The following is a 26,337-nucleotide window of genomic DNA, read 5'->3' as shown; positions in this document are numbered from 1 at the left end:
AATGATGTAGGAAGATCCAACCAACAGACTATTGTCATAGCCTAGGGATGAGGTGATGAGGGCCGAGTGTTGGAGGAGAAAAGCAGACAGAAAGAGAGAGAGAGATGTAAAAAAGGTAGAAACAACAGGACTTGATGACTGATTTAAGATATAGGGGTGAAAGATAGTGAGGAGTAAACGATGACAACCAGGTTAGCCTGGATGACTGGAAGAATAATGGTAGGGGAGAACTGCAGGGAAAATAATGAATTTGTTTTGAATAAGCTGACTCTCAGATGTCTATAGGATATCCAATTCAAGATGTCCAATAGGCAGCTGGAGATGGGAGACTAAGAGCCAAGAAAAAGGTGAGAGCTAGATAAATACATCTGGGAATAGATCTGCATAGAAATGCAGATTGAAATTCATGAGAAATGATGAGATCACCAAGCGAAATATTATAGGGGAGAGAGAGAAAAGGCAGGTATGTGGTACAGTGGTTAGAACTCTGGGTCTGGATTCAGGAAGAGCTGAGTTCAAATGCAGCCTGAGATACTCACTAGTTATGTGATCTTAACCTCCATTTTTCTTGGTCCACTGGAGAAGAAAATAGCAAAGCATTCCAGTATCTTTACCAAGAAAACCCCATACAGAGTCAGGAAATAGGAAATGTTGGCTACAATTGAACAAGACAAGGAAAAGAAAAGAATTCAGAAAAAGAGGGTTGGAGTATGATCTAGATCAAAGTTTCTTAAACTGTGATTCATGAAACATACGGAACTATGCAAATGAATATGGGGGTCACAAAAATTTGGCAACATTAAAAGTTTTCTGAATGCTCTGTATTTTGTAGTATCAAATGTTTATTTTTTAAATAATGGCTTTTTATTTTAAACATACATGCAAAGGATAGTTTTCAGCATTTACCCTTGCAAAACCTTGTGGTCCAAATTTTTCTCCCTCCCTTCTTTCCACCTCTCTCCCTTAGACAGCAAATAATCCATATTAAATATGTGCAGTTCTTCTATACATATTTCCACATTTATCATGCTGCACAAGAAAAATCAGATCAAAAAGAGAAAAAAAATGAGAAAGAAAAAAAGCAAACAACAACAAAAAAGGTGAAAATATTATGTTGTGATCTATATTCAGTCCCCATAGTCCTTCCTCTGAATGCAGATGGCTCTCTCCATCACAAATCTATTGAAATTGGACTGAATAATCTCACTGCTGAAAAGAGCCAAGTCCATCAGAGTTGATCATCACATAATCTTGTTGCTATGTACAATATTCTCCTGGATCTGCTCACTTCACTTTTTAGCACCAATTCATATAAGTCTCTCCAGGCATCTCTGAAATAATCCTGCTGATCATTTCTTACAGAACAATAATATTCTATAATATTCATATACCGTAACTTATTTAGCCATTTCCCAACTGATGGACATTCATTCAGTTTCCAGTTCCTTGCCATTACATAAAGAGCGGCTACAAATATTTTTGCACATGTGGGTCCTTTTCCCTTTCTAATGATCTCTTTGGGATACAGGCTCAGTAGAGACACTGCTGGATCAAAGGATATGTACAGTTTGATAACCTTTGTGCATAGTTCCAAATTGCTGTCCCAAATGGTTGGAAAAGATTTAATTCTTTATGTAAAACTAAACAAGCACATTTATCTTACTAGCATTCATTTCATCTTTAATAAGTGGTAATATATATGTATATGAAAGAATTGTTTTAAAATAAATTTCTTCTGAAACCACACCAAGGCCACAGAACTAACCAGATGTTTCTAGAGGAAGGGAGACATCTACTTTTCCCCTTTGTGCCTTTTATCTGTAATGTCTACTTATCAAAGGAAAGTGCCCTCTTTGATTTTGTCAGTGTTATCAAAGAGAATTACCTCTTTGATTTTTGTCAAAGCACCATCCATGTTTCCCTTTTCCCCTCACATTGTCTCCCCTCATAAGTCCCATAATTAGAAACCCTTGATAAAGTGTTTGATGTATGTTTGTCCACAATTGTCTATAGTCTAAAAGAGATGGCCAAATGTGGTTAATAATCTCGATCTTATTAATAAAATGATTAAATTCCTCCCAAAATAAAATAAATTTATCATTTATTATCAGTAAACATTTTCTATTTCTATTTTTAAGTATTTTTAATTTTTTTTAGTTATAGTTACAATTTTTTTACATTTGTTTTTAAACTTAAAAAAAAAAGTTCCAGATTCTCTCCCTTATCCCCATCCCAATCCCCATTAAGAAAACACATGTGAAGTTATTCGAAACAAAACATCTGATTTCTATACTATTTTATATACCTATATACTCAGGGTCAGTAAAAATTTCTCTGGCACAAAGGGGTCATGAGTAGAAAAAGTTTAAGAAGCCCTGATCTAGATGAAGATCCATCAAAGCAGACTGAAGACACGTAGATGAACAACCATCATGAAAACCTTACAGAAAGTATCAAGAAAAAGAATAACAATTTTAAAGGTTGCAGAAAGATCAAGGATGAAAATTGAGAAAATGCCTTTAGAAGAACCCAGGAGATCATTGTATAAAGCAGCAAGAAGATATACCATGATCAATTTTCAACAATGAGATGATCCAGGACAGTTCCAATGGTCTTGATGAAGAGAGCCATCTGCATCCAGCAGAAGAACTGTGGGAATCCAGTGTAGATCACAATATAGTATTTTTACTCTTTTTGTTGTTTGCTTGCATTTTATTTTATTTTCCATTTTTTTCTTTTTGATTTAATTTTCCTTGTGCAGCAAGATAATTGTATAAGTGACATGTACATATTGGATTTAACATATATTTTTACCATGTTTAACATATAGTGGATTACTTGCCATCTAGGGAAGGGGGTGGAGGAAAGAGAGAAAAAAATTACAATACAAGGTTTTTTGCAAGGATTAATGTTGAAAAATTATTCATGCATATGTTTTGAAATTTTAAAAAAAATGTCATTGGTAACTTTGGAGAGAAAAGTTCCAGTTGAATAGAGTTTTGAGCTGCAGTGAACACCACAGATGAGATGTCTCCTCTAAATTAGTCCTCCACATGGTGACTCCCTGGGAGCAATGAACCTAAAGTAGGACAATTGGACCCAGCTTGGATTTGGAGGAGGTCAAAGGTCACATGATGATCAATAGTTGGATTAGGCTATGAGTGACCTCTGAGTTTCTACGTGGGCAAAATGAAGAAATCCAGTCTTTAAAAAAAAAGCAAAAAAAAAAATTTAAAATAAAAAAGGAAAAGACTTCCTATAGGATTTTGAAAAGATTGTCAGGATTCTAAGAAGTCAAAGTGAGAAGCAAGTATGTTCTAGGATACAGCCTGTTGGAGAAAAAGATGCAAAGTGTCATGTGTGAGGGACAAGAAGATGGTTAGTTTGGGCTGACCACAAAACAGGTGATGGCGAGTCATGTATGACTACATACAATGGGAGGATGGAGCCAGGCTGTGAAAAGCTTTCATTGCCAAACTAAGGACTTTGTATTTGACTGTAAACATAGCTGCCAGATTGATAATCTTAAAATATACAAAGATCTGATTAGTCACTTCTCTGTTCAAGAAGCTTCCTTGGCTCCCCATTGCCCTCAGGATAAAATACTTCATTGTTTGGCATTTAACACTAAAAGTTAATTGAATTAACATTAACTGCTAATTGACATTGATGTTATTTTTTTTTTTATTATTGTACTATGTTATCTAATTCTTGGTGACTCTATTTATTTATTTTTTATTTTAAAATGTATTCATTTATTTAAAACTTAAATGCAGTATTTGGATTTTTTTTTTGTTGTTTTTTTTTGGTTTTTTTTGGCAAAGATACAAAAGGGTTTGCCATTTTTTTCTCCAGTTCATTTTATAGATGGGGAAACTGAGGCAAACAAAGTTAAGTGACTTATCTAAGGTTACATACAACTAGTAAAATATGAGGTAGAATTTGAACTCAGGTCTTTCTTGACTCCAGGCTTGGTGGTCTATCTATTGTGTCACCTATTTTCCCAATTTTACTATAATTTACTCTGATTTCGCCTCTCTCTTTAAATAAAACATAACAATAAATAGAATTTTACTTTGAAATGAAAATTTTCATCCTCCTCTTATTTGCCTTATGGATAAAAAAAAATGCACTGTGTCATATTGGTTCTTAGCGTTATTCTCAGATTGCTGTTCTTTAAAGTCCTTGACAATCTGATCTCACTTTATCTTCTCAAACAGCTCACCTGTTGTTACTGTGTCTAGCATAATGCCTGGCATCTACTAGGTGCTTAATAAATTTTGAGTGATTCTATTTCAAAGTCCAACTCTTTTTGTACAACAAAATAATGGTTTGGACATATATACTTATATTGTATTTAATTTATATTTTAACATATTTAACACGTATTGATCAATCTGCCATGGTGGGGGGAAGGAGGAGGAAAAATGGAAACAAAAGATTTGGCAATTGTCAATGCTGTAAAATTACCCATGCATATAACTTGTAAATAAAAAGCTGTAACAGAATAAATAAATAAATAAAATTTGAGTGATTGGTTGAAGGACAAATTGGATAAAAGAGAGAGACTGGATTAGGGAGACACGGGAAAGACATTTCACAAGTCTGTGTCTGGGCCTCTGAAAAGTGAGGGGTTGGATGAGCTGACCTCAAAAGTCCCCTGAATCTGCTTTGATCCCTTATATAATTTAGGAAATAAGTCTTAGAGAGTTGCCAGGGATCAGAGGAATTAAGTGTCTTGCCCTGGTTAGTCCCTCAAGTAAATTACCTTTAATAATAGTCTAGTAAAATTTTGTTAACCCTGTTCAATCTCTCTTGGCCTAAGAATCCTTCCAATTCAACAAACATTTTGTAAAACACCTATCAGAATATGTACCTTGAGGAAAAATTACATGGTTGCAACTTGCACATGGACATAAATACAATTCAAGGTGGAAAGTGACAGATGCAGAAGAAGTCCAGACAAAACACTGCGTGGAAATTTGAACTATTTGGGGAGAGGTAAAGCAGTGGAATGTAAAGGTTTCTCAGGAAAGATAGTGTGACAGTGGGAAGGAAGCTGAATTTGGAGTCAAGAAGATAAAAGTTTGATGTTTAATCTATATGGGATTGCTTGCTATCTTGACGAAGGGAGAAGGGAGGGAGGGAGAAATTGAATACAAGGTTTTCCAAAGCTGAATGTTGAAGACTATCTTTGTATATCTTTGGAAAAATAAAATACTATTTTAAAAAAGGATCAAAGTTTGAATCCTGTATGTGGGCAAATTGGGTTTCTTTTTCCTCATCTGTTAAATGGGAATGGTAATACCTACCATGTCAGGAGACAGCTAGGTAGTATCCTGGATAACGGGAAGACCTGCCTGCCTCAGCAATTACTTGGTCTGTAACTGAGCAAATCCCCTAACTTCTACCTGCTTCAGTTTTATCATCTGTAAAATAAGGATGATAATAACATATGCTTCTCAGAGTTGTGAGTCTCAGAGAAATGTGTTTTGCACTACAGTATAATACTGTAACTGGCTCACAGAATAATATTGTTGTTCAATTGTGTCCAATTCTTTGTGACTTTATTTGGGGTTTTCTTGGCAAAATGCTGGAGTAGTGTGCAGTTTCCCCCTCCAGTCCATTTTATAGATGAGGATACTGGGTTAAGTGACTTGTCCAGAGTCACATAGCTAATAAGTATCTGAGGCCACATTTGAAGTCAGGTCCTCTGGACTCGAGGCCTAGTGCTCTATCCATTGTATCAATTATCTGCCCCACATAGTAATAGAGAAGATTAAATTAAATGTGAAAAATGCTACAGCAAGTGGCCAGGATAATATATGCAAAATAAAGATAGTGTAGGTAAAGTGCTCACAGCTAGGGGGTACTGACCTTATTTTCTAACACTTTGGTGACTGATTTCCTTTTACAATCTAAAGTATCCTATTTTCTGCATTTAAAAACATTTCCAGAAGGGGCTCATAGGGCTGACAAAGGGGTCCTTGCACATAAAAGTTTAAGAATCCCTGATTTAAGCTTTAAAGAGAACTTTTCTACCCAGGAGGGATGATGAAAGAAGTTGTTATTTCAATTACAGGTGAGGAATGAAGGAAGGTATAGGATGAGCTGAGAAACAATCATGGAATTGGCATAATACATAAGGATCCATAGCTTTTGTTTCCCACATAGGCTGAGAGGAGGGAGGAAGGAGGGAGGAGGGTATGGATTGGGATATACCAGTGAGCAGGGCTGGGTGGTGGTCACAAAGCAGAGGGGAATCCTCCATCTATTCTTTTTTATTTAGTATTTTATTTTTCCTCAGTTACATATAAAAATAATTTTTAACATTTGTTTTTAAAACTTTGAGTTTCAGACTTACATGAACTGATGCTGAGTGAAATGAGCAGGACCAGGAGATCATTATGTACTTCAACAACAATACTATATGATGATCAATTCTGATGGACTTGGCCATCTTTAACAATGAGATGAACCATATCAGTTCCAATAAAGCAGCAATGAATTGAACCAGCTATACCCAGGGAAAGAACTCTGGGAGATGACTATGAACCACTACATAGAAATCCTAATCCCTCTATTTTTTGTCCACCTGCATTTTTGATTTCCTTAACAATTGTACACTATTTCAAAGTCTGGTTCTTTTTGTACAGCAAAATAACTGTATGGACATGTGTATACATATACGTATATGGACATATAAAAACAATATATGTATTTAACATATACTTTAACATATTTAACATGTATTGGTCTACCGGCCATCTGGGGAAGGTGGTGGGGGGAAGGAGGGGAAAAATTGGAACAAAAGGTTTGGCAATTGTCAATGCTGAAAAATTACCCATGCATATATCTTGTAAATAAAAAGCTATAATTAAAAAAAAAAAAAAACTTTGAGTTTCAGATTCTTTCCCTTCCTCCCTCCCCACCTGCCCCTTGTGAGAATACAAGCAATTCAATATAGGTTACACATGTGTAGTCATGCAAAATGTTTCCATAATAGTCATGTTGTGAAAGAAAAAACAGACCCCCCCCAAAAAAAGTCCTCAAGAAAAATAAAGTAAAAAAGTATGTTTCAAACTGCATTCAGATACCTTAAGTTCTTTCTCTGGGTATGGATAGCATTTTTCATCCTAAATCCTTCAGAGTTAGTTTGGATCATTATATTGCTGAGAATATTTACCATAGATCATCTTAGAATATTGCTGTCACTTTGTAAAAATACAATTCACATTGCGTTAGCTCATAGAAGTCTTCCTAGGTTTTTCCGAGAGCACCCTGCTCATCATTTCTATTACTGCCACAATAGTATTCCATCATAATTACATATCATCATTTATTCAGTCATTCCCCAATTGATGGGAATTCCCTCAAATTCCAATTCTTTGCCCTCAGAAGAGTTGCTATATATGTTTTGTACATATAGGCCCTTTTCCTTTTTGATTTTTATCTCTCTTAGGATATAGATCTAGTAGTGGTATTGCTAGATCAAAGTGTACCATGGTTTTATAGCTCTTTGGGCTCCAAATTGTTTTACAGAATGGTTGAATCAATTCACAACTCCACCAACACTGAATTAATATCTCATTTTCCCCATGTCTTCCAATATTTTCATTTTCCCTTTTCTGTCCTATTAGCCAATCTAATAGATGTGTGGTAGTACTTCAGATTCTCCAATTAACAATGAGTTATTGCAGCATTTTTTTCATAAAGCTTTAGAGAGCTTTATTTCTTCTGAAAACTGGGAAGAGAGATGAAGTTCTTTCCAGGGGTCACTGAAAAGAGTAGGGGTGGGTGAAATTGTAAGAACAGCCCTTCATTATTAATCTGCCTGGATTTCTGTTCTCCACTGAGGGATTTGTTGAGAGGTATAGGCACTGGAATGGGTGTCAGAAAAGCTGGATTTTAATCTTTGTTCTGCCTCTTATTTTCCTTCCCCGGGTCTCAGTTTCCTCTTCAGTAAAATGAGACCTTTGGACTGGATGATTTCACAGGTTTCTTCTGGCTCTTACACTCTGATACTCTCATTTGTTTGTTTGTTGGTTGGTTGGTGGATTAAGTGACTTGTCCCAGGATCACACAGTAGTAAGCTTCAGGTGCCTGAAACTGGATTTGAATTCAAGTTCTCCTGACTCCAGAGCTAGTACTCTATTCTTTGTTCCACCTAGCTGCCACCTGATAGCATGATTCAGAGTGGTTCAAACACTTGGTCTAGACATTCCTGCCTAACTCAGACTGTATTTCAAGTTCTTTTCTAACATCTCAATGATCCACTGAGTTTCTGTAGAACAGCCAAGGCCTCCCAGTCCATGCTTTGGGACTGGGCTGGGCTCTTAAGGTGGGGCATGGGGTAGAATTCCTTTAGCAGAAAGCAACAAGACAGGGCTACAGATATCCAAGCCAAGGCCAAAAGAGGGAGTGCAAATACCGTATAAGATCAAGGCTGATGCTGTTCGTACCAGGCTTGAGGGGGAAAAAAAAGGCATAGTTTTCTCCTTCCTTTTTTCCTTTTCTTCTTCCCTCCCTCCCTTCTTCCTTCCTTCTTTCCTTCTTTCTTTCATTCTTTCTTCTTTCCTTTCTTTCTCCCTTCTTTCTTCCCTTCTCCCTCCTTCTTTCCTTTCTTCTTTCCCTCCTTCTTCTTTCTCTCCTTTCTTTCATTCTTTATTTTCTTTCTTTTTCTCTCCCTTCTTTCTTCCTTCCCTCTTTCCTTCCTTCCTTCTTTCATTCTTTCTTCTTTCCTTTCTTTCTCCCTTCTTTCTCCCCTTCCCCCTCCTTCTTTCCTTCCTTCTTTCTCTCCTTTCTTTCATTCTTTATTTTCTTTCTTTTTCTCTCCCTTCTTTCTTTCTTCCCTCTTTCCTTCCTTCTTTCATTCTTTCTTCTTTCCTTTCTTTCTCCCTTCTTTCTTCCCTTCTCCCTCCTTTCCTTTCTTCTTTCCTTCCTTCTTTCTCTCCTTTCTTTCTTTTTTTATTTCCTTTCTTTTTCTCTCCTTCTTTCTTCCTTCCCTCTTTCCTTCCTTCCTTCTTTCATTCTTTCTTCTTTCCTTTCTTTCTCCCTTCTTTCTCCCCTTCCCCCTCCTTCTTTCCCTCCTTCTTCTTTCTCTCCTTTCTTTCATTCTTTATTTTCTTTCTTTTTCTCTCCCTTCTTTCTTTCTTCCCTCTTTCCTTCCTTCTTTCATTCTTTCTTCTTTCCTTTCTTTCTCCCTTCTTTCTTCCCTTCTCCCTCCTTTCCTTTCTTCTTTCCTTCCTTCTTTCTCTCCTTTCTTTCTTTTTTTATTTCCTTTCTTTTTCTCTCCCTTCTTTCTTCCTTCCCTCTCTCCTTCTTTCTCTCCTTTCTCTTCCTCACCAATTACCCTCCTCTCCCTTTCCATTCTTTTAGGAGGTAACATAATGTAGTGGTGAACTTAGTGTATTTGAAGTCTGAAAACCAGAGGCTTTGCCACATGCGATGCTTGTATGATAGGGGGTCACGTGCCTCTTTGAATATGATAGCCCTACTAGCTTCCAATCTGTCTTCCCATGATGCCCTATAATCCAGCAGAGTCACCCCCCCCCATCCCCATAATCCCACCCTACTATTCTCACCTTGGGTATAGAGTCATCCTAGAAGGATTTAGATGCCCGCAGGCCCAGCTGACACTATGCCAGCCCCAGGGTCCGAAAACCAGTGGTAATGAGGCTCTCTAACAGCCAGAGGGAGGAGCAGGTGGTGGTAGAGGGACAGGTGGTAGCCATGAACGGGAAGACATGCTTCGCAGTACAGCTCCCAGTTACTCCACTGAGGCTCCTTAATTCTGGGCACCGAGTACAAGGCTTCTGATGAGGGGAAGGCAACGCTCCCCGCCCCCCTCCAAGCTCCACTAGGGCGCTCTCCCAGTGTAACTCACTTCCATTTCCCATCACAGCCTGTAGGAACTGTCCCTCTCCGGGAGGAGATGGAGAGGAGTGTGAGGGTAAGCGGAAGGCAGTTCCTTACAGGCGGAGAAGAAAGGTCCCCTTCCCCCTCCCCACCCCGGGTGCCACAGAGTGGGCTCGGTGAGTCACTGGGTCACGGGATTCAGGGCCGAAAGATCTGGTCTTACTCATTTATTCTACAATTAAGGAAACAAGCCTAAGGAGGAGAAATGCCTTGTCCACGGCCGTACAGGTTGTAAAGGGCAGCTCTGGAAGCAGACTTCCTTCTCGGGCTGGAGACACGAGAACGGTTACTTACCCAGTTTTAGAACCCCTTCTCGTGGGGTACGCAGAAAAATCCAGCCTTACCGCCCAACGATTCCCTCCTCCTGGAGCACGGCGAGGAGAGCAAGATCAGACCTGACTCCCAGGCTCCTGCCCACTCCCCGTGCTCCTCCCGCCTCCCCGCTCCATCTCTGTGCACTTTCTGCATCCTCCCGCGGGAGGAATTCCTGGAGGAATAAGGGTCCTTGGGGGCTCTGTGCTCCCGAGGTCCCCTTTCTCTTTACACCTGAGACTGCGGGTCGCCCTTAACCAGACCAGGGCTTTTCCTCCTCCCGGAGCAACTTCTGGGAGGCGGGGCGGGCGCTGGGAGGGACCCCGCCGCTCCCCGCCTCCCTGCCTTCCCCGTGGGCGGCGGGCACCCAGCGCTCCTGGCACAGCCTGGCCCAGAGCGGGGAGCGCGGCGCGCCGATCGGGCCGTGGCACGGGGCGGCGGCGGACTCGGAGTCAGAAGCCAGAGCCCGCAGAGCAGGTGAGGGCAGGACCGAGCCCCCGGGGCCCGACCGTCCCAACTCCGCCCGACCCCCTGCGGGCGAGACGGGGAGAAGGGAGGCGAGCTTCGCGGAGTGAGGGGCTGGAAGTGGCACGGGGGCCTGGGACTCTGCCGTCGGGGAGCCAGAAGCAGCCCCCGAGGTCCCCTAGTCTTCTCCTTGGCTCGCACCGCGCCGGCCATGCGCTGGCTCTAGGGAGTCTCCACTGAAAGGGCATCGCCCTAGAGTTGGACCATTGCCTGGAGAGGACCCCAGAAGCCATGTAGAGCACCCCCTCCCTTTGCAAGGGAGGAAACTGAGGCTGGGGAGGTTAAGCTACTTCCAGGCAGGTTCTCTGACACCAGAACCCTTCCGATGTAGTAGCCGGCGGTCGGCCAGGGCCTCTCAAAAAGAGAGCCGGTACAACTGAGCCGGCCATCAAAGCCGTCTCCCCCCGAAAGGAAAAAAGAGTTCTGTTTCAAACCCCTGTCTCGGCCTCAGCTTCTACTCTCTCCCCCCCAGCATCCTCTGAGTTTGAACCACAGAGAGGAAGCAGCCCGAGCAGATCCCTGGCCTCGGGGAAAAGATTCAAAGCTGAATAGCGCCAAGTGTGGGTTTCCCCTCAGCCCCCCACCAGTTCCATCTCTCGGGAGATGCTTTGGGGTCCGAGATTCCTCTGAGAGCCAAGGGCACAGTGAGGCACCAACTAGATCTCTCTTCCCCGTTTGCAATGTATGTGTCTGGAGTGGGGGAGGGAAGTAGGGGTGAATATGGCCTTTAAGACCCGTGTCAATACACAAGGACACATACATTCGCTCTCTTGCATGTAGTGCCTCTGTTTATACATTTGCGCCTTATGGAACCTAAATGCTAATTAATATTGCCATTTTTATCTGGGCACACCATCTGGTTTCTGTGCTCCTTCAGAAAAATTCAAGGGTGGCCAAGCGCTGGGGATCAGATATACATACACATCTGTCCGATGGACGAGCACTGCTCCCCGTTCCAGCTGTCTCTTCCAACTACCCCCCTCATTCCCCGATGGTTCTACAACTATCTGGAATGAAAGGGCCTCACACAGATATTTCTGTCTGTCTTAGTCCAGGAAACGCCATGCCTTGGGATTAGTTCTTCATCATAAATATGGAAATATGTTTAAAAGGATTGTATGTTTAACCTATATTGGATTACTTGCTGTCTAGGGGAGGAGGGAGGGAGGGAGAGCGGGAGAAAAATTTGGAACACAAGGTTTTGCAGGGGTGAATGTTGAAAACTATCTTTGCATCTATTTTGAAAAATAAAAAAGCTATTATTTTAAAAAATAAATGCAAAAAAGTAAAAAAAAAGTAATATAGAAACATTGTTCTTCAGTAGTAGTTCTAATGTGCTCTAAAGGACAACAATTAACAGTTAATAAAGAACTTTATATACTTTATCAAAAGAACTTTATATACTTTATCAACTCTAATAAGGTAGTTAGTGTGAGACTTATCCCTATTTTACAGATGAAGAAAATGAGGCTCAGAAAAATTAATGCATTGCTAGCGGTCATATGATCAGTAAACATTGGAGCTCACATAGGAACCCAACTCACTGACCCCCAGACCTAGTCTAGGGCTCCCACCTGAGCTACAGGAAAGGTAAAGGAGAGCATTCTGCCTGCCCTGTTCCTTGGGGAAGCGTTGGAGAAACTGAAACAGAAAGGGGGAAGCCAGTGGTAAAACCTTCATTCTAGAACCCCTGGAAGAGGAATCTCCTGTTACCAGAGAAAGAACTGAAGACAGTTCTGGGGCCGCTAGGAAGTGCAGTGAAGAGTGTCAGACATGGTGTCAGGAAGAGCTGAATTCAAATACTGCTTTGGACACTTAATAGCTGACTCTAACTCAACCTCAGTCTCTTCGTCTGTAAAACAGGGATAATAACAATATTTATTTGCTTCAGTTGTTTTGGGGACCAAGTGAGATGATATTTGTAAATCACTCTGTATCCTTAAAGCACCATGTAAATAATAGCTATCATCATCATCATCATCATCATCATCATCATCATCTCTCATTCTATCTTTGGGATGGACTGGTTTTGTTACTTTAGGGACACACACACACACACACACACACACACACACTTTTTTCCTTCTCAGAGGTCAATCCATGTTCTTTGTTGACTGGCTGACAGGAGGAATTGGCTGGGGTGCCATATGTGGCACATGAATACATATGTGCACGGCTTAATGTAATGGGTCAGATGGCCTTTGGGTCTTTTTAGTCTCCCATAGATGCTTTTTTACTTCCTTCTCCAATGTGTGGAAGGCCAGCATCCTTTTTATTTCTTTTCTATACATTTGGGTGAACTAGATTTGGATTTTGGATCTTTCCCCTTATTCCCCTGATTTTGGACTCCTAAATCAGGCATTGGTACTCTAATGGAGTTCAAGGGAAGGACAGCCATTGGTTCGGCACCAGCCTAAGACATCTGGTATAGTCTGAATCACTTCAGGCAGGGTGCAGTGAGGGATTCTCTAAGTTCTCTGCACTAGTTTCTCAAAGGGCATGCCCGATATACAGTAGGCACTTAATGTTTGTTGATTGAAATGTAAAGGAATATTTGTTTGCTGTGTTTCTTGGGCTGTCATGAGATGTCATAAGAATGACCCATCTGTTTTTCTCACTATTGAGGAGTTGGCAAATTGGCAACATGACCAACCAGATGATCTTCAAGTCTTACTGGTTGCTCTCCAACTTGGCTGTTCCCACTCTACCTACCCTTCCAGAGCTCTGTGGGTTTTTTCAGTCCCTTCTTGAGAGTAAGTGATCTTAAAACTTGGAAGAAATCAACATTTCCTCATCAGAAGGAGGTTGGGGGACCTCTAGCTTAAGGAAACTTTTTACTCAAGATGGTTAGTTACCTCATCTCTAGTGGAAAAACAAATAATCCAGATTGACTTTGAATTTAGTTTTGGCAGCAGAACCAACTCATTTTATAGAAGATTAAGCGACAATTTTGTGGAAGTTTTAAGCTTCATGGCAGAAACTTTGATTGGTGAAATAGTTTCCGAATCCAATACTTTAGCTATTAGGTAGCATTGTGGATAGAGTGCTGGGCTTGCAATCTGGAAGACTTACCTTCTCGAGTTCAAATCTGACCTGAGACACTCATTAGCTGTGTGGTCCTGGGCAAGTCTTGGTTGCTTCCACTGTCAAATGAGCTGGAAGAAAATCACAAACCACTCTAGTGTCTTTACCAAGAAAATCCCAAATGGGGTCACAAAGAGTCAGACATGATTGAACAACAATAAATATCCAGAATATAAATACTCAAACAGAAGGAAAAGGAAAGAGATCATGTTCTAGTGTCTATGGCCACAGAATAAGGACAATTTCATAAACTGGAGGAATGATCCAAGAAAGTGGCCCTAGGGGAAAGTACTATGAAGGAATTCAATTCAACAAAAGTTATTATAGGTGGTAAAAAAAGTAAAGGAACTATGGATGAGCATAGATAGCATCTGTGTCCCATGAAGCTAGATACAATTCACCAGAGTTTATGATTAGGTCTCTTAGGGAACACATCTCTGATTTTATAATGGAAATCAATGGGGAAAGAGTATTTATTGAAATTAATTTTACCGGGAATCGTCTGCTCTGCAATTAGGCAAAGGCCTGTTTTCCCAAGGAAACTCTGGAAAGGCTGTATCCTGGCCTGGCTTCCCTGTTGTGGTTTAATACTTGGTGTTAATTTTCTTTTGAGGTACCTGAACGGCCCCAGGAGGCTGCCTGCCTGGTCATTGTCACGTTTTTAAGCACATGTTCCTTGGGGTTCTCTGCCAGTTCTTTTTTATCAACTATGTCATTATCAATTGGGTGGGGCATTGCTGGGTGGCTGCCCAGGCTGACTTCAGATCATCTGGAAGGAGATGCGACGGGAATAGCTGAGACCTCTCTGAAAAGGAATATACAAAAAGGAGGATTTTGAGCTGTGTTTTGTTTTGTTTTGTTTTTGTCATAACCTGGGGAAGCTCCAGGATCTGGTGCCTGAATCTGCAATTAGTTATGTTCCTTGTAAAGCCCACCCTTATATTTTTTCTAGGCTAGTCTGGGCTCCCATAGATGATAGGAGGAATTGTGCTCTCCAGGGGTTATATTGGTACATTAAAATGAACCATAAGTAATTGTTACCTATTGTTATTGAATCTGGACCCTTGGGGATTCTTTGCAGTGAGATGGGTGGAATTTATCTTGGGGGGACAGTATCTTCCCTCCTCACCCTTCAACTTCTTTCCTTGTTCCTCCCAAGATACCTCCAAACCTTTTACCTGTCGTTCCTGCCTCATATACCTTCAAAATCCCTCTTAGACTCTCTCCTTTTCCTACCTCCAGTTTCTTCTGAGTGAATGAATTCAAATTGCCTTGTAGCCTATCTTTATTTTACCCCCATTATTAAAGGGGTAAATCACTTCCCTTCCTATCTGTGAACAATCAGGGCATTGTCCCAAATCAATTCTAAGATTCCTTCTAGCTCCAACCTTGTGATTTTGTATCTTCTCCTACAGGACTTCACTAACCTGATAAACATTTTTGTGAAAGATAAGCATTTGTATTTATGAGAGAGGGATGCTTCCAGCAAAAGATATGTTTTTTTTTTGTTTTTTTTTTTTTTTTTTGCTATGGCCTCCTAGAGATAGAATCCTTGTCTCTGAAGTGACCTGGACTCACATGGTGGGAATTCCAGTTCGGTAAGAGAAGGAAGCATTATGTCACTGGCAGGTGGAGGAATGACGATACCTCAGTCTCATCCTGGGGACAGTTTTCTGTCATGCTTGTATGTGGGGCTTGGATTTGAGACTCCAAAGGATAGGCCCTTTCCAAGCTTAGGAAGCATGACCTGTCAACAGGTGCTACCTGAAGACATGGGACAAAGACAGAGACTTGGCCTGAAAATGTAAATTTTCACACATCATTTCCTACATTCCCTTACCTCCTGAGCAGAGAGCTTCCACCTGCACCATCCCAGACAGATGCCAGACTTTCTGGTTCCCATTCAGGGCCTCTAGGAGTTGAAAGTCCATGGCTGTTCACTGCCTTAGTAACTTCTGTAGCTAAGAAGCTCTGACTTTAATTCTTTCTGCAATTCGAAACTAGCTATTTACTCAGCGGAGGTAGAGAGATGGAGAACTTCCCTGTATAGCACAATTCTTTGTTGGCCTTAGCCTTTGGCTCTGCCCCACCTTCACACCCCCATCTCTGGCTCCTGTAAATGAAAAATCAGACATTTCACCGAGACAGAACTCTTGAAAATCGGTGTCATAGAAACTAGTGCTGAGAGCAGACTTTTGAACAGATCTAAGTGGGAGCTGTGTTGGTGGAGGCAGCCCCTGACAGGCACATCTGCAAACAGAAGGTAGGTACCTGAATCTGGGGGGAGCAGGTACAGGGACATACTTGCCAAAAAAAATCCAAACCACCATGCAAACACGCATGCAGCAGCTGCTGCAGGATCCAAACTCAGCTCTTGGGAAATGGGAATACTCTGCAGATGTGGGAGCCGCCTTTGCAGCTGGGGGATCAAGGCTGAGCTTGGTGGGTGAGGGAGGGCTGCCAGAAGGTAGCCTTTCAAGGGTCTCCTTATGAGACAGAATTCCAGGATCCCCTTCTTCAGGGGGTGAGGGACCTTCCACTATAAGAAATGATCCCAGGCCATCTCAGCTGGATCCCCAAGATTCCAGACACTGTTAGGAAGTGGGGAGTTGGGATTGGCCCAAGCAGATAGGATGCTTCGAGCTAGAATTCTCTCTGCCCATCTGTCTGTCTGTCTGTAACTGTCACTGAAGGCCTGTAAGTGAGTAATAGTGCCTGAGCCCACCCCTTTCCCCCCATTATTCAGGGGTGACTCAGTCTTTTGGAAGAGCAGAAGGCAGCGAGCTGGGTCCTTCCTGCTGAGTAATTATCTCTTGTGAGAGAGGCCGCCTGATCCCTAGACAATGAGGTGGGGAGCAGGGTGGTAGAAAATCACATTTTGGGTATGCTTTGGGAGACCCGGTTTGGACCTGGAGACGAAGATCTTCCTTTGCCAGTACTGCCTTCTTAGAAGCTTAAGCTGGCACTCTCCCTGTGGAGAGAGAGGGAAGGGACATCCTTGCTTTTCTTCCAGTGCTGGCACGTGGGGGCCACTTGTGCCACAAGGGCACCGAGATTTTTACCTGCTGCCTTAGGGGAAGAGGAGGAGGAGAGTTACTGAGACCATTTCTACAGTGGAGCAGAGAAGGCTGTTTTTTTGCCTTGGGGAGGGGGGTGAGGAATTTCTGTCCCTGCTGTGTAGTGAAGCTGCCAGGAAGGTTTTGTTTTTTCTCTGCATTCAGGTCTAGGGTTTCAGGGGTGGTGAGAGGCCTGGAATGGTGGGGGCGCCTGGAGCCAGCTTGCCAACGGGCATGTGGCTCCTTGGAGAAACCGGGACATACATACCACACCCACACTGCCTGGCAAAACTGTGCGACTATCTCCTTGTCACTGATTTTTAAAGATGGTGTTTGAGAATGGGGAGAAACAATGGGGCAGTGTGTTTGTGCCTTTATTGTGGACTCTGGGTGGGATTCAAAACGTTGCCCCCAGATGACTGAAGTCAGGCCCTGGAAGTCTGCCAGCGTGGGTCAGCAGCCTGAGTGCTCGCCCTTTCACTAGGGTGGCTGGGCACTCACTGAGGTTGGCCGGATCACTTCCCCCCAGGAACCTCAGAACCCAGAGTCCCGCTGTCTGGGGCGCTGCAGAGCTGGGATGTGTACGTGCCGTCCTCCAGGCTCTCTCAAAACTCAAAAAGAGACTATTTTAGAGCCAGGGCTCTCTGGAGTAGAAATAAAGGCGTTTTAGAATTTTCCAGCTGAAAGTAACCTTAGAGGTCATTTAATCCAACTGCCTGATTTACAGCCTGGGGTCCCCCAAAGTGCTTTGGCTAACTAAGAGGCAGTGGGGGGAGAGTCAAACACACACCTCCCAAGGCTGTTCTTCCTTCTCCTTTGATCGTTTCTCAGCCCACCAGTGCCCGGGGTCTCTGCTTCCAGACTGCAAGGGCAGGGCTCCTTCCACAGCTGAGATTAATTGGCAGGAAGTGCCTGTTTGGGGAACTTCCATTTCTGCTTCTCACCGGTCTGTTTGTGGAGGGGAAGTGTTGTCTTCCTCCTTTTTCCTCGTCCTTGAGATATCCCAAGGTCTGAGAGGACTCCGGGGGATGTTTTAGGAGAAGGGGCCTCCCTTCCCCTGCTTCCCTCCCTTACAGGAGCCAAGGAAGTGAACCTACAGCTCAGTAGGGGCTTGCTTCTGGTGAAAGCTGGGGGGAGTGGTGGGGGGGCCAGGAAAAGTGTTGTGATGCTCACAACACGGGGAAACGTACCACTAGTCTCAAGGGCTGGCTGGAGTGCAATGGTGGAATGAGGGTGAACCTTTATCCAAAAAACACCTGTTAGGGCCCTGAAATCTCAAAGCAGGGGATGACATTTTTCAATAGGGAATTAATTCAGTTACTATTATTGAGGTTCCAGAAAAGGATGGTAGGGATTTCAGAAAGTAAAGGGATTCCATCCTCCTCGGTCACCTTGCCTCAAACCTCTCCCTGCTTTAGTTTATCATCCATCCAGCTGCCAAAGTGACCTTCCCAAAGAACAGGCGGGATGGCTCATGCACCAGGAGGTCCCTGTGGCCACCAGAATCAAGCCCAGCTACAGCCTTTCACAATCCTTATCTCCCTCACCAGGTTTATCATCGCTCCCCTTCAAGCACTGTCCTTGCTATTCCTTATACAATTACACAATTCACTACATCTCCCCCCTTTGTGACGTTGCCTAAGCTGGGCCCAGGCCTGCAATACCCTCCCTTCTCAACTCTGTCTCCTAGAATCCTTGGCTTCCTTTAGAGCTCAGCTTAAGTGGTCACTTTGCCATGGTGCCTTTCTTGATCCTTCCCATCTACTAAGTAGTCCCCCATCCCCAGCAGCTTGTATTTATTTGATATAACCTTATGTTTGCATTCATGGCTTCTTCCAAGAGTATGTAAGTTCTTGTGGACAGAGACAATTTTGTTTCCATGCCCCCAATACCTGACACAATCCTTAGCCAGTATTAAGCCCTTAACTTGTTGATAGATTGATTTACACCTAAATTGGGGCCTGGTTCAAACTGACTTTTCTTCTTTCTGGTCGGTGAGCATCTCTGTATTTGGTGCCTTGGCTTGGGAAATGACCTTTCGGCCTTGGGAAATGACCTTCTTCTTCCTTTCCCATTTTACTTGTCCTTTCTCTCTTTTGTACTTTGACTAAGTTGTTGGGCTAGATCTAATAAGACGAAATTTAAAAGGAATACATGTCTTTCAGTTTAGTTACAAAAACAAACAAAAATTCAGAACAACTTCACAAATGTAAACTAAAGAGGAATGGCTACCCAGGAATCTGAGAAAGATCTGAAGGTCTTAGTATACTGGAACACACTGTGAACTTTAAGAGGGCAACCAATATAGCTAATGCAATTTTGGACCAAAGAGAATCTTAGTGACCGGACTAAGGTAGGTGTTAGTGCTGTAAGGTTAGTTAGTTAGTATTCCACCTTGGTCAGACCACAGCCAAAATATAATGTTCAATTTGGGGCATCACAAATTGGGAAGGATATTGATCTGCTGGAGTGCTTTCAAAGGAGGACAATCCCTGAGGAAGAATTCGATATTTAACCTGCAGAAAAAAGATTTAGGTCAGGAGTAAAGGGTGATAATGGAAATGTGTGTGTGTGTATACATACATACATATATATATATGCATATATATAATTTCCAAATAAATGTTTTCAGCATTCATTTTTTTTGTAAGACTTTGTATCCCAAATTTTTCTTCCTTCTTCCTTTAATCTCCCTAAGACAGCAAGCAATCTGATACAGGTTATATGTGTATAATTCTCTTAAATATATTTCTATATTTGTTGTGTTGTGCAAGAAAAATCAAACCAAAATGGAAAAAAACCAAGAGAAAGAAAAATGCAAACAAACAAACAACAACAAAGGTGAAAATACTGTGCTCTGCCACTTTAGTCTTCTTTTGTTAGACTGGAGGGGGCAGATCTTGGCACAACGGGAAGAACTTGCAGAGAAGCAGATTTGGGCTTGAAAATAAGGAAAAACATCCTAAGAATCAGAGCTATCCAGAAGTGGAAAGATTTGTGTTAAAAGGTAAAGGGTTCTTTCCCAGGGGTGTGCTAGCAATTGTTTATCAAATTGCTGGAGGGTAGAGGTGGAGAGGGAGGTACTCAGGAAATAATCTGCTTTGTTAACATTTTCTCTCTTACTTGCTTTGGTCTAGATAATCAACAAAATAAATTGAACCCCGATTTGTAGCTTTCCCCAACAAATTGAGAATGCTCACCTTGAAAATTTAACTATGGGCTCTTCTATCTAGTCAGACCTGACTTCAGGACATCCCTGGTCCCATCTCACTGAAAGCCTTCCCCCAAAGTTAAACAATCCCTTGGGAATATTAGAGGAGTATTATTTTGTCATATATTGGCCTTCAAGGGTATCCTTCAACCCAGATTTTGTGATTCTGAGCATCTTCATCCTGACCCTATAGTCCAATCTTTGCTGAGATATTAGGTTCTTAGGACGTACCATGCACCTGGAGAAGCACTTCAAAGGATACATTTAACCCCCCAAAACAGACTGACGGTGGTTTGTCCTTAAACATCCCCTGAAGAGACCCTCTGACTCCTCATGACCCATAATCCCAAACTCCGAGTCTTCATAGCAGATAAATGCTTTCTGATTTCCTGTAAGCATTCTTAAGTAAGGGCTTTCCTATCTGCTGCCTCATGGCCCCACTCAATCCCCTTCCAAGGGAGCTCAGAGCCGCCTTCGCTCAGCCTTGGGGTATTCCAGGGGCCAAAAGTCAGCCGGCGGGCCGGGACAAACGGCTCTTTGAGGGAGGGCTGGAGCGAGAGCCCTGCCCTCCTCCAGGAATCCCAGCAGCCACACAGAGAGCCATTGAAGAACAGTCTGGCTGTCTCTGCCAGCGTGGGAATGCAGGGGGGAGTAAGCAGGGCGGGGGGAGAAGAGAACTGAGAGAGCTTTTCCCTTTCTCCCTCCTTCCTCCTAGATGATGAAGAGTCTTAAAACCCGTATGAAAGAAACTGGGGGTGTTTAGCGTAGAGAAAAGAAGGCTTAAGGCAGATGTGTTCATCCTCATTAAATATTTCAAGACCTGTTCTATGGAGGATAGATAGAATTGTTCTGCTAGTCCCCAGAGAGCACAGGTTGGGCGCATGGAAGGGAAGGGACTCGGATTGGGAGTCGGCTTGAGATGTCTCCAACTACTAGCATCCGATCTGGCTGTTTTATGAGGGAGTGAGCTCCCTGCCATCGGGACCGTTGGAGCAAAGGGCTCTGGGAGAGGGGATTTATTCTGGAGTGGAGAAGAGGGCCAGGCCAGTCTCTGAAGTCCCTTCCGGCTTGGAAGGCCGTGGGGATTCCTATGGACAAGACTCCAGAGTAGCCAGGCTGGGCACCTTGTAAGGGGTCCCCTCTCAGTGGGCAGTCATGCCCATTTGTAAAAAGAGAGGCAACCACTGTGAATCTCAAGCTTGAGCTAGTTATGGGGTCGGAGGCAGCTGGTTAAAAGGAGGAAACCAGGGGGAAGGAAGGTCCTGCCTGGAAGAAGTGGAGCAGTTGGTTTGGGAGAGCTTCAGAGCCCTTAGCAGCTCCTGCTGCCTTAGTTTCCTCAGAGCAGGGCAGGGACTGCTCTACAGTGACATGGGATCTTCTGGAGTGGGGGCAGAGTGGGATCTATTCTTAGGGTGCCATCCCCTCTCAAGCTCCCCATCCCCCAAACGCACTGGTGTGGCCCCTGCTCCAGCTAGACAGGAGGCCTGCTTCTCCTGCCCCTGGAGCTGTCAGAAGCACATGCTGAAGCAATTACTTTGTTCCCTCGGGAGCTAAGGCTTCCAGAAACGGCCCCTGAACAACAACAACCACAGAAATGGGCCCTGCCCCCACCTGGGCTACCCCCTGAAAGGGAAGGGCTGGGGCCAGGGCCATCACCCCTTCTCTCTCCCCCCACCACCCCGCCTCCCCCCGCAGGGCCTGCCCTCTGCTTGCCCAACTACAGGCCTGTGTTGGAGTGGGGGGCCGGGGCAATGGCGCGTTCTTGGGGTGGAAGGGACCATTGGTGTGCCAACAGGTGGTTCAGTGAGTGAAAGGGGCAAGCTGCTAAAAATAATCCAGATATCAAACCCAGAAATCTGTCTAAGAATTTAGCTACTAGACAAAGAATTAGTGATTATAATAACTTCTATTTGGGTTTAAACTTACAGGCTGAGACATAATGTGAATATTATTGCTCTTGTTTTATAAATTGCAGGTGTGGAGAGCAAAAGTGACAATTTATAGCAATAACTTTAAGCAATAACAGTACCAACAACTCATATTTCCATAACCTTTGAAGACTTATAACCACTTTCCTCTGAATCAGGGAGGAAAAGAATTGTCCCGTTTCACAGATGGAGTCACTGAGGCTGAATGAGTTAAGATCTATGCTACAATGAAAAGATTACTAGCTCCAGAGCCAGAAAACCTGGGTTCATTTCTCATATCTGATTTTCCTTCATGGACCATTTAACCTCTCTCAATTTCCTCATCTGTAAAACCAGGAGGGTGGTTTCTGAGGTCCCTTCCAGCTATAGCTCTGTGTCCCCATGATTAGCCCAAGGCCACACAATTAGTGCTGAGCGGAGTCTCTGCTCCCAGGGCTGGGCCCGGGGTCAGAATCTGGCTGATCCCTGTTAGATCCCTCCTTTCCACCAATCTGCCCCAGGACACACACACACACACACACACACACACACACACTCTGATCGGTCCTTAGGTCCCAGGCTCTCTGCTTTATCATCCTCCAGCAATCATGTGTGAGACGGGCACAATGCCCCCCGAACTGGCCAGCCCAGGGGCCTATGATGGTGAGTCGTCGGACACCTATCTCCAGGTTGATCGCTGGCAGAGACTACGAACAGCTGTCCGGAGGCTGGAATTCTGGGAGAACTTTGATGCAGAACTTATTGGGAGTGGCTTCTTTTCTCAGGTCTATAAGGTAAGACTCCAAGAAGAGATCTCTCTTGTATGTATTGGAGGTAGAAGTGGAGGGAAAGCAGCCAGGGGACCTTAAATGGCTCCAATGTATAAATTGGTTTTGGTGTGAGGCAGGTGCTGTTTTCCTGTTTTGTGTATTATTTTGAGGTATATTAAGTTGTGTGTCCCAACTCCTTCCTATCCCTGACCCGAGTGAAGTGGAAAGTCAGGAGCAGGAATGGACCTAACCCATTGGCACTGCCCACCCAGAAGGCTCCCCCTTTCCCCCTAAAACCGCCCTTCCCACCAACCTTTCTGTCTGTTAATGGCACCTCTTTTCCAGTCTCCCAAGCTCATAACTTTGGATTTGTCCCTTCCCACCTGGCCAACTCCCTATTATTTCTGCCATAGAAATACACGACCAAACATATCACCAAATCCCGCGTCCTCTTGTCTCCCTGGCTCCTGCAAATGCTACCGTGTAGGACCTTTCTCTTCTCATCTAGACTACTGTAATAGCCGCCTCCCAGGTCTGCCTGCCTTTGGGCTGTCCCTTTTCCAATCCATTCTTTGCCCTGGTATCCACATAATCTTCTTAATGCTCCACTTTGATCATATTCCTCTTTCCCTCAGAAATCTTCAGTGATTCCCCATTGAAGATTAAGTTAGAACCCTAGCATTCAAGGCCTTCCGCAGTATGGCTCCAACCTACCTGCCCAGACTCTCTCCTAAGATCATAAAGCATAGATTTTGAGTAGGAAGGGCCTTTGGAGGTCATTTAGTCCGGCCCTCTCATTTTTAGAGATAAGGAAACTGGGACCCAGAGAGATTTAGCGACAAGGTCACATTGGGAGTAAGCTGGAAAACTGAGATTCAAACCATTTTTACATTTTCCATGTTCTATCATTATCATTCAGCCATTTTCCATCTTTGAGATCTAGAATACAGTTCCTTCCTCCACATCTCCATTCATGAAAATCCTTCCCTTCAAAGCCTGGCATATACCTCCTGGGTGAATTCTTCCCCTCCCTGCCTCAGCCAGCAATCCGGCAAAAGTGATCTCTCCCTCTTCCCATTTTTCTCTCTCTCTTTCTTTCTTTCTTTCTTTCTTTCTTTCTTTCTTTCTTTCTTTCTTTCTTTCTTTCTTTCTTTCTTTCTTTCTTTCTTTCTTTCTTTCTTTTTCTAATCTTTTCTTTCTTTCTTTTTCTATCTTTTCTTTCTTTTTTCTCTCTCTCTCTTTCTTTCTTTTTCCTTCCTTCCTTCCTTCCTTCCTTCCTTCTTCCTTCCTTCCTTCCTTCCTTCCTTCCTTCCTTCCTTCCTTCCTTTCTTTCTTTTTCTTTCTTCTTTGCTTCCTTTTTTTTTTTTTTTTTTCTGAGGCAATTGGGGTTAAGTAACTTGCCCAGGCCCACACAATTGGGAAGTATTAAGTGTCTGAAGCTAGATTTGAACTCAGGTCCTCCTGACTTTTAGGCTGGTGCTCTATCCCTGTACCACCTAGATGCCCCCACTCTTCCTATCTTTCAAAGCACTTTCTCCCCTTTATGTCACAGCTCTCTCCTTAGGCTGGACTTCCCAGGGAACAGGATCTTTAATGTCTCTGAAGTTTTGGTCCCTAACCTTGCTGGCAGGTTGAACTCAATAAAGGTTTGCCATCAAATCGAGTATCTTGGTGCCCTAGGGGTGTCAGGTTTGGTGAATGCTTGGATTAGATAGTTTTTCTCTCCCCTTGCCCTAGAGGCAACTAGGTAGTACAATGGTTAGAGCATTGGGTCTGCTCTAAGAAGACCTGAGTTCAAGTCCTAGCCTACATGACTATTAGCTATGTGACCCTGGTCCAAGTCTGTTAACCCCTGCCTCAGTTTCCTCAACTATAAAATGGGGCTCTGTAAAGTGCCTTTCACTTAGTAGATACATAAGAAATATTTGTCCTGGTCTCTCATTCCCTTTTCTGGGGAGCCTCCAGGATATCTATACCATTTGAGCGGCTTGAGCTGATTCCCCTACAGCAGAGAATCTTAACCTTTTTGTGTGTCTAAGCAATTTAGTAAAGTCTATGTGCCCCACTTCAGAAAGATGTGTTGAGTGTATTTTAAAAAAATTTATAATGGAAGGAAATGCTAAATTTCAGTTAGAAGTGAGTAGAAATAAAGATACGATTTTTTCCCACTGAGGTTCCCAGACTCCCTGAAATCCATCCCTGGGTGGGGGGGTAGGGGGAGGGGAAGAACATCAGGGTAAGGACCCCTCCTCCAGAGAAAAGAGTGCTTTGGATGGACAGAAAGAGGGGAGCTCTGATTGTCCCCGCTCCTGTATGCTCTTCTCAGCACATGATTGGAGAGACCTGGACTTTTATTTGATCAGGGGTTGGGGAAATAGCCCAGGCCAAAGACTTGTTTATTAGCATGAGGTTTGGCCATGAGCATATCTGCTCCACCTCCCATCTCTTAGGCTCAGCTAAATTGTGTGTGAATTATACCCTGTCTTTAGGAATATAGTAAGCTATATTTTGGCTGAGCAGCTGATGGTAGGGATCCCTGCCAAGGATCTTTTTTTCTCAATAGTATTTTATTTTTCCAAATACATGTAAAGATAGTTTTCAACATTCATTCTTGTAAAATTTTGCGTTCCAAATTTTTCTCCCTTTCATCATTACTTTCCCTCTCCCCAAGACAGTAAGAAATCTGATATAGGTTAAATATGTTCAGGTCTTTTAAACATATTTCCATATTTGTCTTGCGATACAAGAAAAAATCAGCATCAAAATGAAAAAAAAAACACACAGGAAAGAAAAACAAACAAACAAACAAAAAAGTGAAAATACTATGCTTCAATCCACATTCAGTTTCCCATAGTTGTTTCTTTGGATGAAGATGGCATTTTCCATCCGAAGTCTATTAGAATTGCCTTGATCATTGCTAAGAAGAGCCAAGCATCAGAATTAATCGTCAAATAATCTTGTTATTGTATATAGTGCTCTCCTGGTTCTGCTCACTTTACTCAGCTTGTCTAAGTCTTAACCAGTTGTTTTTTTTTTGAAATCAGCCTGATAAACCTTATTCTTCTCCCCCCTCCCAGCTGGTTTTATTTATTTAAAAAATAATAATAGCCTTTTATTTTCAAAACATGCAAAGATAGTTTTCAGCATTCACCCTTGTAAAACCTTGTGTTCCAAATTTTTCTCCCTTGTTTCCCCTACCCCTCTCCCAGACAGCAAGTAATCCAATATATGTTAAATATGTGCAATTCTTCTATGCATATACCATTTTTTTTTCTGTTCTTGATTCCTCCCCAGGGCTAGAGCGAATGAAGGTAAGAACCAGACAATCACTTCCCTATAGATCTGGGCTCCCTAAATCTGTAAGAGAACAGCTTTAAGGTTCATAGTTAGGGATTAAAAGGTCAGAGAAGGTATTTGGAAGCAGAGGGAATTCCATGCTCCATGGGAGGTGATAGGATCATAGATCTAGGAGTAGAAGAAACCTTAGAGAACCTCAATTTTATAATTGAAGAAATTGAGAGCCAATAAGGTTAGCTGACTTGGAGACAGCTAGG

General features: G+C 42.9%; 1 protein-coding gene across 1 annotated transcript in view; it reads left to right on the top strand.

Moving 5' to 3' along the window:
- The first annotated feature begins 8,988 nt into the window (after positions 1 to 8,988).
- LOC127549106 (dual specificity testis-specific protein kinase 1-like) overlaps positions 8,989 to 26,337 on the top strand; it is a 42,503-nt gene continuing 25,154 nt past the window's right edge. Inside the window, exons 1-2 of the mRNA XM_051976920.1 lie at positions 8,989 to 10,707; positions 22,617 to 22,807. Of these exons, the coding sequence (XP_051832880.1) occupies positions 22,622 to 22,807 (186 nt within the window). The 5' untranslated portion in view covers positions 8,989 to 10,707; positions 22,617 to 22,621. The remainder of the gene's footprint in view (positions 10,708 to 22,616; positions 22,808 to 26,337) is intronic.

Source organism: Antechinus flavipes, chromosome 2 (genome assembly GCF_016432865.1).
Source record: "Antechinus flavipes isolate AdamAnt ecotype Samford, QLD, Australia chromosome 2, AdamAnt_v2, whole genome shotgun sequence".
Lineage (NCBI taxonomy): Eukaryota > Metazoa > Chordata > Mammalia > Dasyuromorphia > Dasyuridae > Antechinus > Antechinus flavipes.
The sequence above is the reverse complement of the archived record's forward strand: the minus strand, read 5'-3'. Positions and strand labels throughout refer to the sequence as shown.